The 15,615-nt window shown below is 42.2% G+C and overlaps 1 protein-coding gene across 2 annotated transcripts; it reads right to left on the bottom strand.

Annotated features, from left to right (window-relative positions):
• On the bottom strand, positions 1 to 14,363 carry INSIG2 (insulin induced gene 2). Of its 2 annotated transcripts, XM_071746528.1 has the most exons (7): positions 14,239 to 14,270; positions 13,454 to 13,543; positions 9,195 to 9,535; positions 6,299 to 6,423; positions 4,145 to 4,311; positions 3,363 to 3,462; positions 1 to 2,892 (listed from the first exon to the last, which is right to left on the bottom strand). In XM_071746528.1, exons 3-7 carry the CDS (start codon positions 9,436 to 9,438, stop codon positions 2,851 to 2,853), a joined length of 678 nt encoding a protein of 225 aa, XP_071602629.1. In that variant the 5' UTR covers positions 9,439 to 9,535; positions 13,454 to 13,543; positions 14,239 to 14,270; the 3' UTR covers positions 1 to 2,850. The 2 variants fall into 2 exon arrangements, with proteins under 2 accessions (XP_071602629.1, XP_071602627.1); XM_071746526.1 differs by lacking the exon at positions 13,454 to 13,543 and having other exon boundaries at positions 14,239 to 14,363.
• Between the last annotated feature and the right edge of the window lie 1,252 nt (positions 14,364 to 15,615).

The following is a 15,615-nucleotide window of genomic DNA, read 5'->3' as shown; positions in this document are numbered from 1 at the left end:
CAGGGTTGTAATTGTATTTAATGCACATTTTGCTTTTAACAGCAATTTGCCAGTTTAAAACAGCATAAACCTTACAATGCTTAATTAGTGAAGAGGTTACAGTGCTTATAAAGTTGTATCTAAAATATACCTTATTCATTCTCTATTGAATAACATTTCAAACAGTCTAATGTTGTAATTACATGCTATACAGTAGCAGCATATTCACACCACTACAGTTAAGGCTGGGTCAGCATTCTCATCATGAACCTCTTTCAGGTTTTGAACACATCAGCCATGAAACTACAACGCAGTTTGAAAAAATATGACATCCAAGATGTGAAGAATGTTGTGTTGACTTTAGTCAAAGAAGAATAAAAATAAGAAATGGCATATAATAAAGGGCTCCACCCAAATTTATTTTGGATGATTGCTGCCTTTGCACAATAATGCTCAAAATTTCCAAAATGAAATTTAAAAGACAGTGGACAGCACAGTCTAATTGGGTCTTTATCAATGTAAGTGCAAAGTGTTGCAAAGTGGGTGCCACAGATGCACAATAACCACTTCTCACATAATGCACATTTTAACATACACAAGGCTTCTTCTGTGTAAATATTTAGACTGACAGGTAAAAGCAGTTCTACCACCAAGTGAATAATAAAAACTGCTCATCTCTGGTTGCATACACTTATTGGTCATGACCAAAATAAATTGTTTATCAAGTCAGCACACCGGCTACTGAGGTACCATGTTATTTCCCACAGTTTGGATATAAAACATCTGAATTTTTATGCCATTACTGCCCTGACAATTCAAGAGGGACTCATCCTGCTGCTCACCAAGCTGAATCCATTTGTTCAATTCAACAAGATGGACAAGGCCAAATACTGTACAGAAAGGGACCCAAAAGCTTCTTCAGTGAAATGCCAGAGACTGCCTGAAGAAACTCGACCCTAGTTCATGTCCCAACAGTTTTTTGGGTTTATTACTAAAATGCTTCTTATTGCTGTATGATTTGATTAAAAGAAAATCTCTAGTAAGTGACCCACTTAAAATATGTTCTGCCTTTCCTTAAAGCAAAGAGCAGCTGTAAGTGCTTTCCTGAAACATCACCCAACCAAAGTGCTGCAGGTGTGGAATTGTCATGAAGCCATAATAAAGTGATGAAACTTTGTGGAGCTAGAGAACCAAGCTCTTTATACATCATTTGATTATTTATTATTTTTACACCTCTCCATTCAAGTAATTCTCGCTCTGTGACCACTTCTCTTGTTACAATGCTATTGGAAGCACTCCATTGCATGTTTTTCAGATTTAAAAGTATCTAAGACTGAAAAGGAGTTGCCTATTTCAAGCTCTGTGTACAATGCATACACACAGTTATGAATAAAAACTTGTCTAAACATCTATTTGTTCTTTGGACCAACTCCAGCCTCCCTAGATAACTGTAACATGTCTTAAAATCCTCTCATGGAGGACTGAAAAATAGTTCTTCAAGACAAAAAAAAAGAAAACAAATACATTAAAAGATCATCAACACAGAGACAGAAGGGAGGAAACAAAGTGGAGGCATCCCATGCCAAATTCACTGCTGGCACAGGTTAGCAGTGTCCTCGTGAAGTTTACTTTCTGCCTTCCTGCACAAGCTCTTTTATCTCATGGTCTTAAAAGGCCATGAGGAAATTCCATGTATGCCCACAAGTATGGGTTACACACTAAAATCCTGCTTAAGGAGGGAACTGATTAGCACATTGGCTACTTCAGCTCCCCAGTCCCATCAAAATTTCAGAGCACAGCCACCTGCAGAACAGGGGTAACAGTATTTCTCTACCTCAGAAAATATGTATGAGAAAAATGCATTTGCATGGCTGCCTGCACCACAGTCACAGCCATAAGGACTACATCTGAACCTAAAACACAGCCTTGCTCCTCCTGCTGATCCCTTTGAACAGGTAACAGGTAGCAGACTAGAACTATCATGAGTAATAGTGGTAATGGACAGTTTTACAACACTATATGGTAGTTGCTGATTTATTTCATCAAATATGATAGATTCCCTAAGATTCTTTCCCTAAGATTATTTTTAATAAGGTATCAACACAAGTCAGTTTAAGGGATTGTACAAGAATTACTCCAATTGCAGTTTCAGAATCTGTCCACATTTGACCATGGTCCACATAAATTCATCTACAAACATGCAGACTGGTCATACCAGGGGAAAACCAGTGAATTTCCAGCCTCAGCTTCTATTTCTGTATTCTGTGATACTGGGCACATACCACAAATGAAATCATACAGCAACAACCCATACAATCTGTATTAAGTTTCCTCATCTGTGATGTGAGCAAGAAGAATGATAGTGTGTTAAAAAGCAGAAATCAGTTACTTTGCTGCATCAAAGCTCACCTGTAATCCAGTAATTTCATAAAGGTATTATGGAAAGAGATCTTCATTCTTAAATTTGCATCTTCTGTCATTCACTGAGCTATTAAGAACAAATTCCTCAAAGCTTTCAAGATAAAGTGAAGCAGGAGTTTCAGCTACAGAAACATAGTGCAAAGGTTGAGTTTGGCACTGAACATTATGGACAGACCAAGAACTTATTGTAGACTCAGTTTAGTTTGGGAAAAGAGAATCCTATAATTGAACCAATATTGTCAAAAGTATTGCATACTATTGTGACTTCACAGTAATCAAAATCAGACACCAAGGTTTCTATAGAAGCAGCAATCACAGATTGCAGTAAAGTATACCACTCCAGGGGAAAAAAATTGCATTTTGGCAATTTCATAGTCAAGTGTTCCTTATGCTCCTCTGACAGTCATTTGTCAGGTGTTTTCCTGTTTAAAAGGTGCATACTGTTTCTCCTCAGTCCTCATGAGTCTTCTCTGCAATGACTTTGCATTCATACTGAAAAACAGAAGTTGACAAAATTCATAAAATTAATTTACATAACTAATGAAAAAGACTTCTAAAAGGGGGATTTTTCTAAAAAACGGGTGGAAAAACAGCTTAGCTTATACTTCACACAAGGTCTCCCTAAATTCTGTGCACACACTGTTGGCTGCATTTTCTGTCTCCCTGAGCAGCAGAAAGAGCCCTTCAGACTCAGGGGAAGGCCTGACTTCTCCCAAGCACAGGAGCCCTTATTTAGCTTCTGGTCCTGAAAGGTCTAGAAGTCTGTAACTGAGAGTGTAGAGACCAAAGTCATGGGCTGTGCTCTGCATAACACAGTTAACTAGTTCATAAAGCAAGGGTTACTGATTTCTACCTTATTCCACATCCACAATCAAACAGTTGGTTGGTATATATGAGGGAAGGAATGGCATGTAAATTAAAACTTTTACTAGAAGGCAATTGGCCCCTTCCTCCAAACTTACCATTGCCAGCTGCCTGCCAATATTGCCCATAGTTATTCCACCAGCAAAAAATATACATGGCAACCATGAACGAACATAAAGGAAATCTGGAGATGTGTATCTGGAAAAGAACACACATTTTTTAGCTCACTGTTGTATAGAATGACTCAGGTTTGAAGGGACCTTAAAAATCATCCAGTTCCAGCCCCTCTACATGGGCACGGATACCTCTCACTAAACCAGGTTGCTCAAGGCCCCATCCAAGGGCCCAGCCTGGCCTTGAACACTTCCAGGGATGGGGCAGCCATAGCTTCCTTGGACAACCTGTTCTAGTGTCTCACCACTCTCAAATTACAAAAAATTTCTTCCTAATATCTAACCTAAATCTCCCCTCTTCAAAGGAATATTGTGCATTATATATATAAAACTATATATTGTGCAATATATAGCATACTCCAATCAGATGTGACAAATCCACAAATTGAGATAGCAGGACATTTCAACTAAAAAAGGCTTGTATTATTGGAATTTAATTATAAGGAAGCTCCTTATTGATTATAAACCCATTTGTTTAACTAAAAAATCCTGTTACATTGTTGGCAAGGTACCAGTTTTATTGAAGTAACCAACTTCCAACTAGAAGTCTCATTCACAAACACAAAAGGGTTTTCATGAATAATGTTACACTCAAAATGAAGTGCTGGCAGCTTTGGAAATCATCAAATTCTACCCTTTCAGCTATTCTGATTTTATGTTCTAGCTTCAGGAGACTACCATTTAACCTTAAAAGAGTGAATACTTACTGATAGACTCCATTGTAGACCAGCAGTTGTGACACCAATGTGGCCAGGAAAGCAATTCCTACTCCAAGACCAAAACCACTTCGTGATCTATCAAATGTCCACCAAAGTCCAATTGACAGGGCTGCTAATGTGAGAGACAACTGGATATTGTTGGCAAAATCCACTTTCTGTGTTGATTGTTAAGAATCATCTTGGAAATATCATCATAGATATCATGAAATATCATCAGAGACATACACCACACGTTACTATTCAGAGTAAGGACATCTCATTCTTACTTGGTCCTTTATTAAACTAAGCAAGAAATGTTGAACTGAGTATCATACACCTCTAAATTACAGGGATTTACTGAAAAATGTAAAAGGTATTTGTCACTCTTAATTGCAATTTTGCTTACATTAAAAATGTTGACACTTTCTATAAAGCAAAATGTAAATAATATTATTGTGAAGGTATTCATAAAAATCAATACTGAAAATCAGTTTTGTAAATTCTGTGATAAAAGTGTGAACTCACTTCCAATATTTTTGCAGTGCTTCACATTCTTCACGTAGTTTTGGAAATACTAACTCAGCCTCCCTACTCCTGTCCAAAACTGATTATTAAAAAGGAGACTGTCAAGTTTCATAAGCCTGAAAGCAAATGTACAGGATAATAACATAAAACCACTGCCCTGTTTTCTCACAAAGACCTGGAGAGAGACCTAGAGGAAATGAGAATGAAGTTCAACTAGCTGAAATAAATTATTACAGGATAAAAATCAGTAGCATCAGAAAAAATTGTCAAACAAGACCAAAACACAGTCCAAAAATGGTAATGTGCAGAACTGGTAATAAACTGAAAAGAAAGCAGTCTGGAGAGCTGTCACAGAGGAGATACAGACAGTACATTAATGACGTCCTGGAGTATGTGTAACAGCTGTTAGAAAACAGCAAGAAGGTTTGCTGTAAATAATCTGCCCCAAACTGTCAATTCTCTTCTATTTCTTCTAAGCTGAGAAGTTGCATGTGCTTACACAACAGGTACAGTCCTGGAGGGTGAGAACCACAGGACCATCTTTGGTAAGGAAAGCAGGTTTGTGAGGAACAGTGGGAATGGCTCTGAACCTTGGCAGCTCATCTGGCATTACAGGATAGGGTGGCTGATGGGAACAAAACCAAACAAAAACAAAACCCATCCTCCAGCCAAGCCACCTCAGTAAGAATTCAGCCAGCTCTCACATCTTTTGCTTAACTTGCCCTCTTCTTCTGGAATAGGGAGATTCAGAAGCATGAAATCAGAACTTCTTAGCATGTTTCTGCAAATTGTGTTGGAGCCAGCACTGGAAGAGATGAGAGTTCCAGAGATGATCAACTGTCTAATTAGTTGACAAGAACCCAATTTTCACAGTCAGATCTTGGTTTTACCTGACAGAGGAGGAACTAGGCATGACTACACAAAACCACTGACTCTCACAGCACTGCCAGTAAGGTGTGTCAGTCCATGTGAAAAACACCCTGTCTGCCAGCACATCCTCAGATGCTTCAGAGGAAAGGGAGATGCCAGTTTTGAGCACACTTGTGCAATACGGTATCTGAATAGCTATGCAGATAGGAGGAGTTTCATGTACTAAAACATGCTGACTGACTTCCAATTGCTCTCACTGAATGACCACAGAAATGGTAACTTCTCTTTTCCATCAACCTATCATTTGCAGAATGGGGTGGGGAAGCTTACTTGTTTTATTACTGGGTATTACCTGGTCCTGAGTTTTCCCCACTCTTTGCCAAGTGCATGTGCTTCACTGATGACCTCAGGGATGGGCTTCAACCTCCAAGGACAACAACCCTTGGAATATCTTAAAGCATTTTTCTGTAATACCTACCACACAGAGGTTTCCCCACACTTACTTTAATTATACAAGGAAAATAAAGACTCTAAGTAAGACAAAGTGCAATACCGAGACATTCCTAATGAAAAGATTTTCCAGAATGAAAAAAAAGTGAGACTTATTACCTCAACTTCTACGACAGTTTCACACACATTCTGCATCTTGCTTGAAAAAATGCTGTACATAATAATATCTTTCACAACAATTCAGTGTGGCTGACTACATGAGCTTTGTCTCAGTGGAAACCCATTTGCTATCACCAATTTCATTACAAGAAAGGATACAGCACTGGCATGATTTATGCCCACAAAGACAGCTACACATCGCATTACACTGGACCATTCTCTCTTAAATTTATGTGGCTCTCCCAGATGTTTGTCCATGCATGGGTACAATAACCCAATCACAGCTGTGAAGAGAAGAAAGAAAAAATGTCCAGAAGTTAAAGCACTGGCAATATTTAACTAAAATAAAGGCTATCTAGACTTTGATAATTATTGTAACTACCAAAACAAATTATCTACAGATAAATAGTACAAAACAAATATGGTAAAATAAGAGGAATTTCAAACAATTTCGTTGTCTTAAAAAGCCCTGTAAAACATCATCAACCCCTGCAGCAGTGACCTGGCAGAAGTAGCAAAACAGAGACAATTTGAGCCAGTCTCACAGTGTAGTCAAAAAAAGCAGTAATAGCTTGCAGACTGACACTTTGGGAAATCACACATATCAAACATACACATTTAAATAACTGTAAAACAAACACATTAGAGTAAGGGCAGAGTCTGGTTTATAACATCAATATTTTGATTCTTCTTTTATTGTTGTTACAAGCAGTTTTTGTTTGGATAAACAATTCTTCAATGTTACTAGGAAGGCTCACACAGAAGAGGGAAAGCCAAGAACCTGTAATACCTATTGAATACAGAAAGCAAACAGGACTTTCAACCCCAGGGAATGGCTCTGCTCTTTTCTTCATAAACTTGTTCCGTACTGCAGTTTCAGCTGGAAAGACTGTTACCCACACAGCTGAGGAGTAACACTGGTGCTTGATGTTAAAGTAGTGCTGCAGGAGGGGGACAAAGCCTGAGCCATCAGTACAGACTCCAGTGCCTTCAGTCTGGTGTGCCACTGGATGTATGTTATGGCAAATGCTCTTTTATTCTGCCAGAGAGGAAACTGATCCCCAGGACTCAGGAAAATAAATCACCAGTAAAGCTGGAAAGTCAAAAAACCTCCCTGAACAATTTTCTTGCCAAAGGCACTGGGCCAAACTGATGACTAATAACAATAACCGATGAAAGGGCTTCTCTGGAAGCAGCCTCCATCACCACTGATTATAAATATGCAAAATACCTTTATTCTGTTCATAATAATAAAACATACTGCAGAGAAATACTCGTATCAATTCCAGGAACGCAGTGCATGGATAAGGGGCAACAAAATGGGTGAATTATCAGCATTTACCACAGAGGCTCCCTGCATGTACGCTATCAGAGAGGGTAAGGTAAGAAAATGTAGAAGAAAAGATTGATAATGAAAAAGAACGAACTCAAATACCTCAACAGGGATCACTCCTGCTGGGAAAAGCCAATTAAGGCAGTTAATATCTTTGAAGCAGGCTGCTTAAATTCCACTAGTGCAAATACCTAGAAGGTGACTGACTACACTTTACAAGCTGTATCCAGTCTTTCCATCAAAACCACCAATCCATCAGAACCAGAAAGGCCCTCAAGTTTCCTCTGAGATGATGGCCAGACCTGTCCTTCACAGCTACAGAGCTACCAATAGTGTTTTCAGGTGATCCATGAGAGCATAAGGTGACAACAGCAACATTTCAGCACTACAGACCTTATGCACTGCTGCTGCAAGTTGGGATTCTTTCCTTTCAGTTCCCACTACTCCACACAGAAAAGATTAAACCTTTACCAGACATGTTTGCTAAGACAATCAGTTCAAAGTATAAAAGAAAAAATGCAGCAAATGCAGGATACCAATTCCAATAATTAATCCACAGCCTCAGCAGGGTAACAGAAAGAGGACTAAGACAACCAGCAGATGAAGCAGGTAATTGCCACCTTAAGACACCAAATGCATTTCCATAGTAGAACAAATGTGACAGGTTCAGAGAGGTATTTGAAGGGCTTCCCTTTGAATCAAATTCCTCTATGACATCTGGGGTGTAGTATTTCAATATGGTATCAGAAAGTAATTAGACAACTAGGAAAAAAACAGACTTAAATATTACCATTAGCAAACAGTGATTCCAACTCAAAAGCTCATTTATTGACTCATATTAATACCAAGAAATGTGAGCTGCTTAATCTTATTAAAACTGACCTCTGGGAATATACTGCCTTTACAGTACAGGCTCACTAAAGCAGAATTCTGCATAAAACAGGCCCATGGGGTCTGTGATCTTCAGAGCCAAGTAGAAAGCCAAATTCCATTAGGTTTTTAATATGGAATAGGTCTCAATAGTTGAAGATGAAAGAAGGGGAAAAAGGAGCACTTCTTAGTACCTACAGTAGACATCTCACCTAAACTAGACACATACACCAAAAGCCCCAACTCCCTACATGGTCAGAGAAGAAATGGAACATGTTCACATCACCCCACTCCACACATGAATCCAACCAAAGTGCTCTGTTCTGCCACACACCTCTACAACTGCCAACTGCATTCCCAGCCTCAAATCCCAGAGATACATCCAGGTTTCCCAGCTTTACTGAGCTTGAACTGGAATGCGGAACAAATGGAAAGCTGGACCACGAAAGCGAGCTGAACTCAGGGTGCTCTGCTACCCTCAAAACAAGGTACTGTGCACTGCACCATCTGGCAATCCAGAGTATTTTCAAGGGCTGCCTGTAGAGCAAACTCCTGTAATCCTTCCTCAAGGTTACATGTGGCACCACCTCTAAAGTCTCTTAAACTTGTGACCTAGCCCAGCAGAAAAAACTGAGGGTACTGCTAACAGTGTTACACTATAAAAAGCTAGCATAACAATTTCTGGTCAGGTGTGTGCATGTTTATGTACACACAGGAGATCATCTCAAAAAGAGCAGTGCTGCTGAAAGACAGTTTTAATCCTCCACACCTTTCATATGCCTTTTGTAACTACAGAACTCCCTATCCACCCTTTCATCTCCATGCCAGGCATACAGACATGACTGAACTTACCTGAGGCTGTGCCACAGCAAGGTGGCACCCACCAAGCTGAGGAGAAGATGCTGGTGATCACATCAGGGGGGAAGAGAGTAACGTTTCTCTGGATCTGAAGCAAGTTTAATACTAGTGCAAGAAATACGCCAATAAAAAACAGCACTATGCCACGAATTACCAAATTCATGCCACGGCTGGTTACAGATGAAATGTATGGGCCACACTTTTTTGGTAAGGTTGGCGTTGGATCATTTTCTGCCATGACTTCTTATATTCTCAGAGACATCCAACAGGCTGATTAAGAAGGAGTAACTTGCAAACAGTATTTTGACTCTCCTCAATTAGGAGACAGCTCAACCCTGAAAAACAACAAAAAAGGTGAAAAATGCAGATATAAGAAACATTCAATGTATTTCCTCAAATAAACTGGAGACTGGGTTTAAAAATATGAACATTACTTTGTTTCAGAATTTTCTGAGTAGGTAAATAGTCGTACGAGTGCAGAAACAACCCCAACTGCAGGTATGCCTTATGAAAAAAACAGGTTTTACAGATAGCTTTGTCTGTGTGGAGACATGGGAGGAGGAAGCATGGGATGGGACCACTAGGAATGTGAAACCACAGAGGTGAAGAAATGAAACTGTTATCAGATGGAAGAAGGGCTTGCTTTGAACTTGCAATCAATTGTTTTTCTCCCCTCCTTCAAAGTAACAACTGGAGATAACGTAATTCAGAACCCAGTTCACACAGTCTTTCATTTCCAGTCAGCCACAGAGGATCACAGCCTTCTCTTCCTGAAGTGATGCCAGAAGGTATTTCTCAACTGGAAAGTGAAATCTGAGAAATATTTTCAGGATGTAGTCAGAATTTCAGCAATCCTGCAGTGTACCTGTTTTTGTAACCCCAGGTAAGAGCAAACAACTCAGCAAACCAACAAAGTCCTTTCAACATAGAGAAATATTTACCAAAGTAACACACTTTTGGTGAAAACTTACATGCTTTATGCGACCCACAATTGTGACCAGGAAGAAAAGAACCTGAGAGGGAATGGAAAAGGGAGTTCCCCTTGCCCAGGCACTGGGGGAATTCCTAATACGAGTAACTCTGCTGGCAGTACAGGGATGGCAGAGATCCCATCCCAACCTCTCTTTTTCAAAAAAACTGTCCATCAGGAGTCTTGTTATACATGGATTCAGTGCCACATGCATGTACAACAACGCTTTTGATTGACAGCTTAGCCACCTGGAACTTAAAACAAAAAGCCCTGACATTGTTTTTAAATTTCAAACTGACAAGGGGTGGCGGCTTTTGTTAACTCTTACTTATGGCCACGTGGGCACCAGGGGAACCAAACCAGCACATCCATCCCCTTTCCACCCTGGCTGCAACACACCCCAAGGAAGCTCTCAAGATGCAGCAGCAGTGCAGAGGACACAGCATTCACTTTTGCTGACAGAAAGCCGAAAGGTAGGTTAAATACACCCAGGGTAGTTAAGACACGACAGGTAAACTCCATAGAAGATGTGATGCCACACAGCAGCACCCTCCACCACTCAGGAAAAATTCCAAGGGACAAAACTAATCTAAAAAGAGAAGTTCTGATCACAGGTAACTTCCTGGGAGGCAGCAGAGTCCTCCTAAGCAGGTAGGATCACTTGATGGCCAATTGTCTGCATTACTTGTAATCATGAACACATCTTGGGGGGAAAGAAGGCAACCATGGTGCCTGGCTCCTTAAGTCAGCTTCTTGACTTGCACGGGACACCACAGTGACACCATCAAGGCTGGTACTGACACTGCAACACACCTCCCCCAGGCAAAAAGGAGGTGCTCCAGGTTTCTTTCTTCTCCCCTTCTCCAGATGTCATGGCAGTGGAACTTGGGTAACACATTTAGCCCCAAGAAAGCAAGCACAGAGTCACAAATACAATCACTATTTCAGCTGAGAGCCTTCCCTGTCCTTGGGGGCTTCACCCAACAGATGATCACAGAACTGCCAGAATTCACAGCAGAGCCTTTTCAACACACGAACCACAGACTGGAGGTCCTGATGACAAATTGGTCAGAATTACTGTATCTAAGGGGGGCTTTTAAACTGTTACATCCCTTCCTAGCTCTAGCTTGCCTAGGAAAACAAGCTAAGCTCTTGGCTCTCCACTTACTTCACCATCCCAACAGCTCTTGGCCTTTCCTGAAGCCTGCACATGATTATTTTTTTTTGTTTAATGTGTGACCAGATGCAAACAATCCCAGGTTTCACTCTCACAGCCTTGTACAAGAATGTTCATACTTTTGTGTCTCTCTTTAAATGAGCTTTTCTACTGCACACCAAGGATCACAATTTCTTTTTCCACTATCATAAAGTGGCTGCTCCCATTCTGTGATCTACTGCTACATTCAGGTCCCTCTTTCTCTCTTCTTTCCTGTTACAGAACTCCTTGTTCTTTGCTACCAGCCCCAAACCTGATATGCTGAATTTCAGCACATAGGTATTACTCTGACATTCAACATCAGTCTACTTTTCCTGCAGGATATCTGAGTTCTCTTTGGACCTGCAAATGGTTCACAGTTCTGGCTCATCAGCAAACATCTTTACTACATCCTATCTTGTGCAACAAAGCCATCAACCAAAACAGCGAGTGAAATCAAGGAATTTTATTTTTAATATAACTGCTATAAACTATTATAAATATTACAAAATAACTATTAATTTTCCCGCTGCCATTATTTTCCAGTTTTACAGTATTTCTCAATATCTCTAACAAGACTGCTGCTTGTGATTCTTCAAATACAGTAATGTCCAATAATTAAGAATCATCAACTGTTCCACATCTCAATACTGACGTAAACACCAATCAGATCTTACATATTTTTTTCCTAGAAATGTTGATGAACAAGTAAAAGGCCAATTTTATTCTGGCATAAATCAGTTTTAGAATACAAAACCTTTATTTACCTGATTTCCATATATCTAACATGTCATTTGACAAATACATTTTATTATGAATGCTTATCAAAATGTAGCAGGACTTTGATATGCAAGGAAATAACTTAATGCCTTGCAGTGGTTATACAACTACTGTGGCTTCAAGTCATTCAAGACACCAGCAACAAATTTTTACTACAAGTTAAACTGCCTGACCACAGGAAGGGCACCTTTAGAATCACAGAATAATTTGTGTTGGAAGGGACCTGTAAAGGCCATCTAGTCCAATCTCTCTGCAGCAAACAGGGACACCCTCAACTAGACCAGGTTGCTCAGAACCTCCTCAAGCCTCACCTTGAACATCTCCAGGGATGAGGCTTCAACCACCTCCCTGGGCAACCTGTCCCATTCTTCCACTGCCTCTGTTGTGAAGTACTTTTTCCTAACATCCAGTCTAAACCTACTCCAATTTAAAACTATTGCCCCTCATTCTGTCACTCTTGCAAACAGCCCATCTCCAGCCTTCCTGTAGGCCCCCTTAAGATACTGGAAGGTTGCTACTGGGTCGCCCCAGAGCCTTTTCTCAGGCTAAACTACCCCAGCTCCCTCAGCCTGTCTTCATAGGAGAGGTGCAAGTGTTTAAAACATTTAAGTCAAGGTCCCAAACTAGCATGATGCAACAGTTTCCATCCTGGTTTCTCATCCAGCACATACTGTTCCTCTTTGTTTCATGCCAATTTACAACTTTTCTCCATTCATTGGCTCTTGAAAACTTTTGGCATCCCACAGACAAAGCAATGGGGGCATGGAGCGAGGTGACCAAGCACTGATGTAAAAACTGTTCAATGTTTCAGAGTTTTCAGTGGCTGAGGTTCACAACACCCAGGCATGGCAAAGGTATTTACTAATATCACCTGCCATGAAAATGGAAATTTTGATGCCTTAAAAACACATGCCCTTTTTTTCTGGATTGGGAAGCTACTGTGCCAACAGACCAGAGGAGATGATGCCTCTCTCCTTTTAAGCCTTCTCTTTTACTGAGGGTTTCCACTCAGATGGGAATAGCTGACATATTGAGCCAACACTACTTTGGCTCTTAGGAATCCACATTTAAAACTGTAACACCACTCTGTAATCTGCAGGGTTGGCACTGTCACAAAGCCTCTGATGCACTTTCCCTCCTCAGTGGCACACAGGTTCAACCCTAGCATTTTAACATACCATGCAAGATTATAATTATTATTATTAGATACAATTCGCAAAGCAACCACGATGTCTGGCACTGTGCAACTGAATTATCTGACAACTAAATTATCACCCTCGACGTTTTGAAACCACTTAGTCACTTAACTGTCTCCTAATGAGAAGATCCATCCTGCAAGTGCTTCCCAGTCCTCCTCATCCTCACAAAGAGCTTTCTGCTGTGTGCGATTTACAACTTCTGACACCATACAGACACATCAGGAACAATGGGGCCAAGAAAGAGAAGATTTATTTCAGCAACACGGCGCAGGAGATGGCAAAAACGGTGAAACGACAAGAAAACATCCGCCTTCCGAGAGGCAACGCCAAAAGCAAACCACCCCACCACTCCGGCCACCGGAGGGGGAGGCTCTCCCGGTCGTCCTGCTCCGGATCCACCGAGTCCGAGCAGTCAGTCCCATCCGCCTGGGCTGCAAGCCGGTCGCTCCAGGCCGGCGTTAGCACCTCCAGCACAGGCCGGAACCAGAAACCAACCCCGCGGAGAGGCCGCGGGCCCGGCCGCGCAGGGCCCATCCCCGCCTGCCCGGGGGGTGCCTGATCAGACACAGCTTTAAGAGCAGCCGGGGGGAATAGGGAGGACGCACAGGGCTCCCGCCATCCCCTCCTTCGCTCCCCCGCAGCGCCCGGGCACAGCGGGCAGCCGGGACACACATCGCCTGAGCCGCACTCCCAGAGCCCGGCGGCGGTGGGGCCCGGAGCCACCCCCGCCCCGAGGCAGGCTCTGGCGGCACTGCCGGGAGCTCAGTCGCCGGCGGGGAGGACAGGACCGGGGGACGCCCTCAGCCCGGCCGGTCCCCTCGCCTCACACAGCCCCCGCCCTCGGCCCCCGCGCCGACCCAACCCGCCCGCCGTCTCCGCAGCCCCTGGACTCACTCGGCCTCCGCCATCTTCTCCCTCCCCGCGCAGTCCCCGCCCCGCGCAGCCTCCGCAGCGCAGCGGGCAGGGGGCAGGGCGCAGAGCGGGGCCTCGGCCCGGGGAGCTGCGGGCAGAGTCCGACGGGGTTGGGCGGGTTGAGTGCCAACTGTGCTGGAGGGAGCATCCCGGCTGCAGAGCCCATGGAGCCTTCAGGGAGCAGTAGGAGCGTGGTTAGATCAGTGCGAGGCGGCTCCTCCTCTGGAAAGAGTTTGTGACCGAAATCACAAAAAGCACACAAAAAACAAGACATAAGGACCGGCGCTGTGAGGCTTCTTGTACCGCCTTTTCTGCTTCCAGCTGGGTTGGGTCGTGTCATGTCCGTGGTGCAGGTTTCGGTCACAGGAGAGGGGAAGGTGAAGCACTCGTTCTCGGTTCTGTCTCTGAGCACGGGTCCTGCAGGGACCTTCACGTCTGCTTCGCTATCGACTGGGGCGAAAATAACGCAGCTCAGGACTCCAGAAACCACGTTTGAGTCATCAGTCTGGGACCTCTCCGCGCAGGGAGGATGTACGGTGTGAAGCAGAAAATAATTTGCCTTAACCTGCCTCAATGTACAGGCATAGCAAAAAAACCCCAAACAAACAACGTTACTGTATACATGCGTGGGAGGCATAAGGGAATAGTGTTGAGTTCCTTTTCATTAACACATATATTCATTATAGCAATTATTATTCTTCTACTAATGAACTTTTTCCATTCTTATTGCACTGTTAAAAATATGATTTATTTGAAACACTTGCACATTGCATTCCCCCAAGCTTAGTATTTCTTTGTAAAGACCTGGATAAAACTTCTCATGTTATGGGGTCTGCAGTGACTCAGTGCAGGTCTTACAGTTCCTAGAATAATGACTGAATAGGATGGAATTTGTGTCTGTATTTACTACAGTGGCATCTTAAGTGATAACTGTGGTTTCTTCATGCTGGTATGTTGTGAACAGCAGTGCCACCAAATGTACAAGCTCAGGGGAGGGTATATGGATCTATAATAGACATGCTAAGAATTGAAAAGCGAGAGATTTACAGCAGCAGAAACCCATTGTGGTTTAGATGAGCAATAAATGAATTTTCAAATCATTCAACTTTGGTTTTCCTCGAGCAGAAACAAAACCTTTTTATTCTCAGTAATGCCTACTGAGCTGCTTGCCATGACTGTGGTTTAGGTTGTTACTTTGCTGTACTTGAACTCCAAATTTTGGATCGAGAAAAAATAAAATTGCTTTCCCTAATGTCAGATAAACTTTTTTGGCCAGCTGCATGCCTGAGGCAGAGCAAAGTACCCTTTCTCTTTGTCCCTGAAATATCAGGACTGCCAGAAGTCTGAAAGCAGACACTT

This window comes from Heliangelus exortis, chromosome 6, assembly GCF_036169615.1.
Source record: "Heliangelus exortis chromosome 6, bHelExo1.hap1, whole genome shotgun sequence".
NCBI classification, from domain to species: Eukaryota; Metazoa; Chordata; class Aves; order Apodiformes; family Trochilidae; genus Heliangelus; species Heliangelus exortis.
This window is presented reverse-complemented; position numbering and strand designations above follow the sequence as displayed.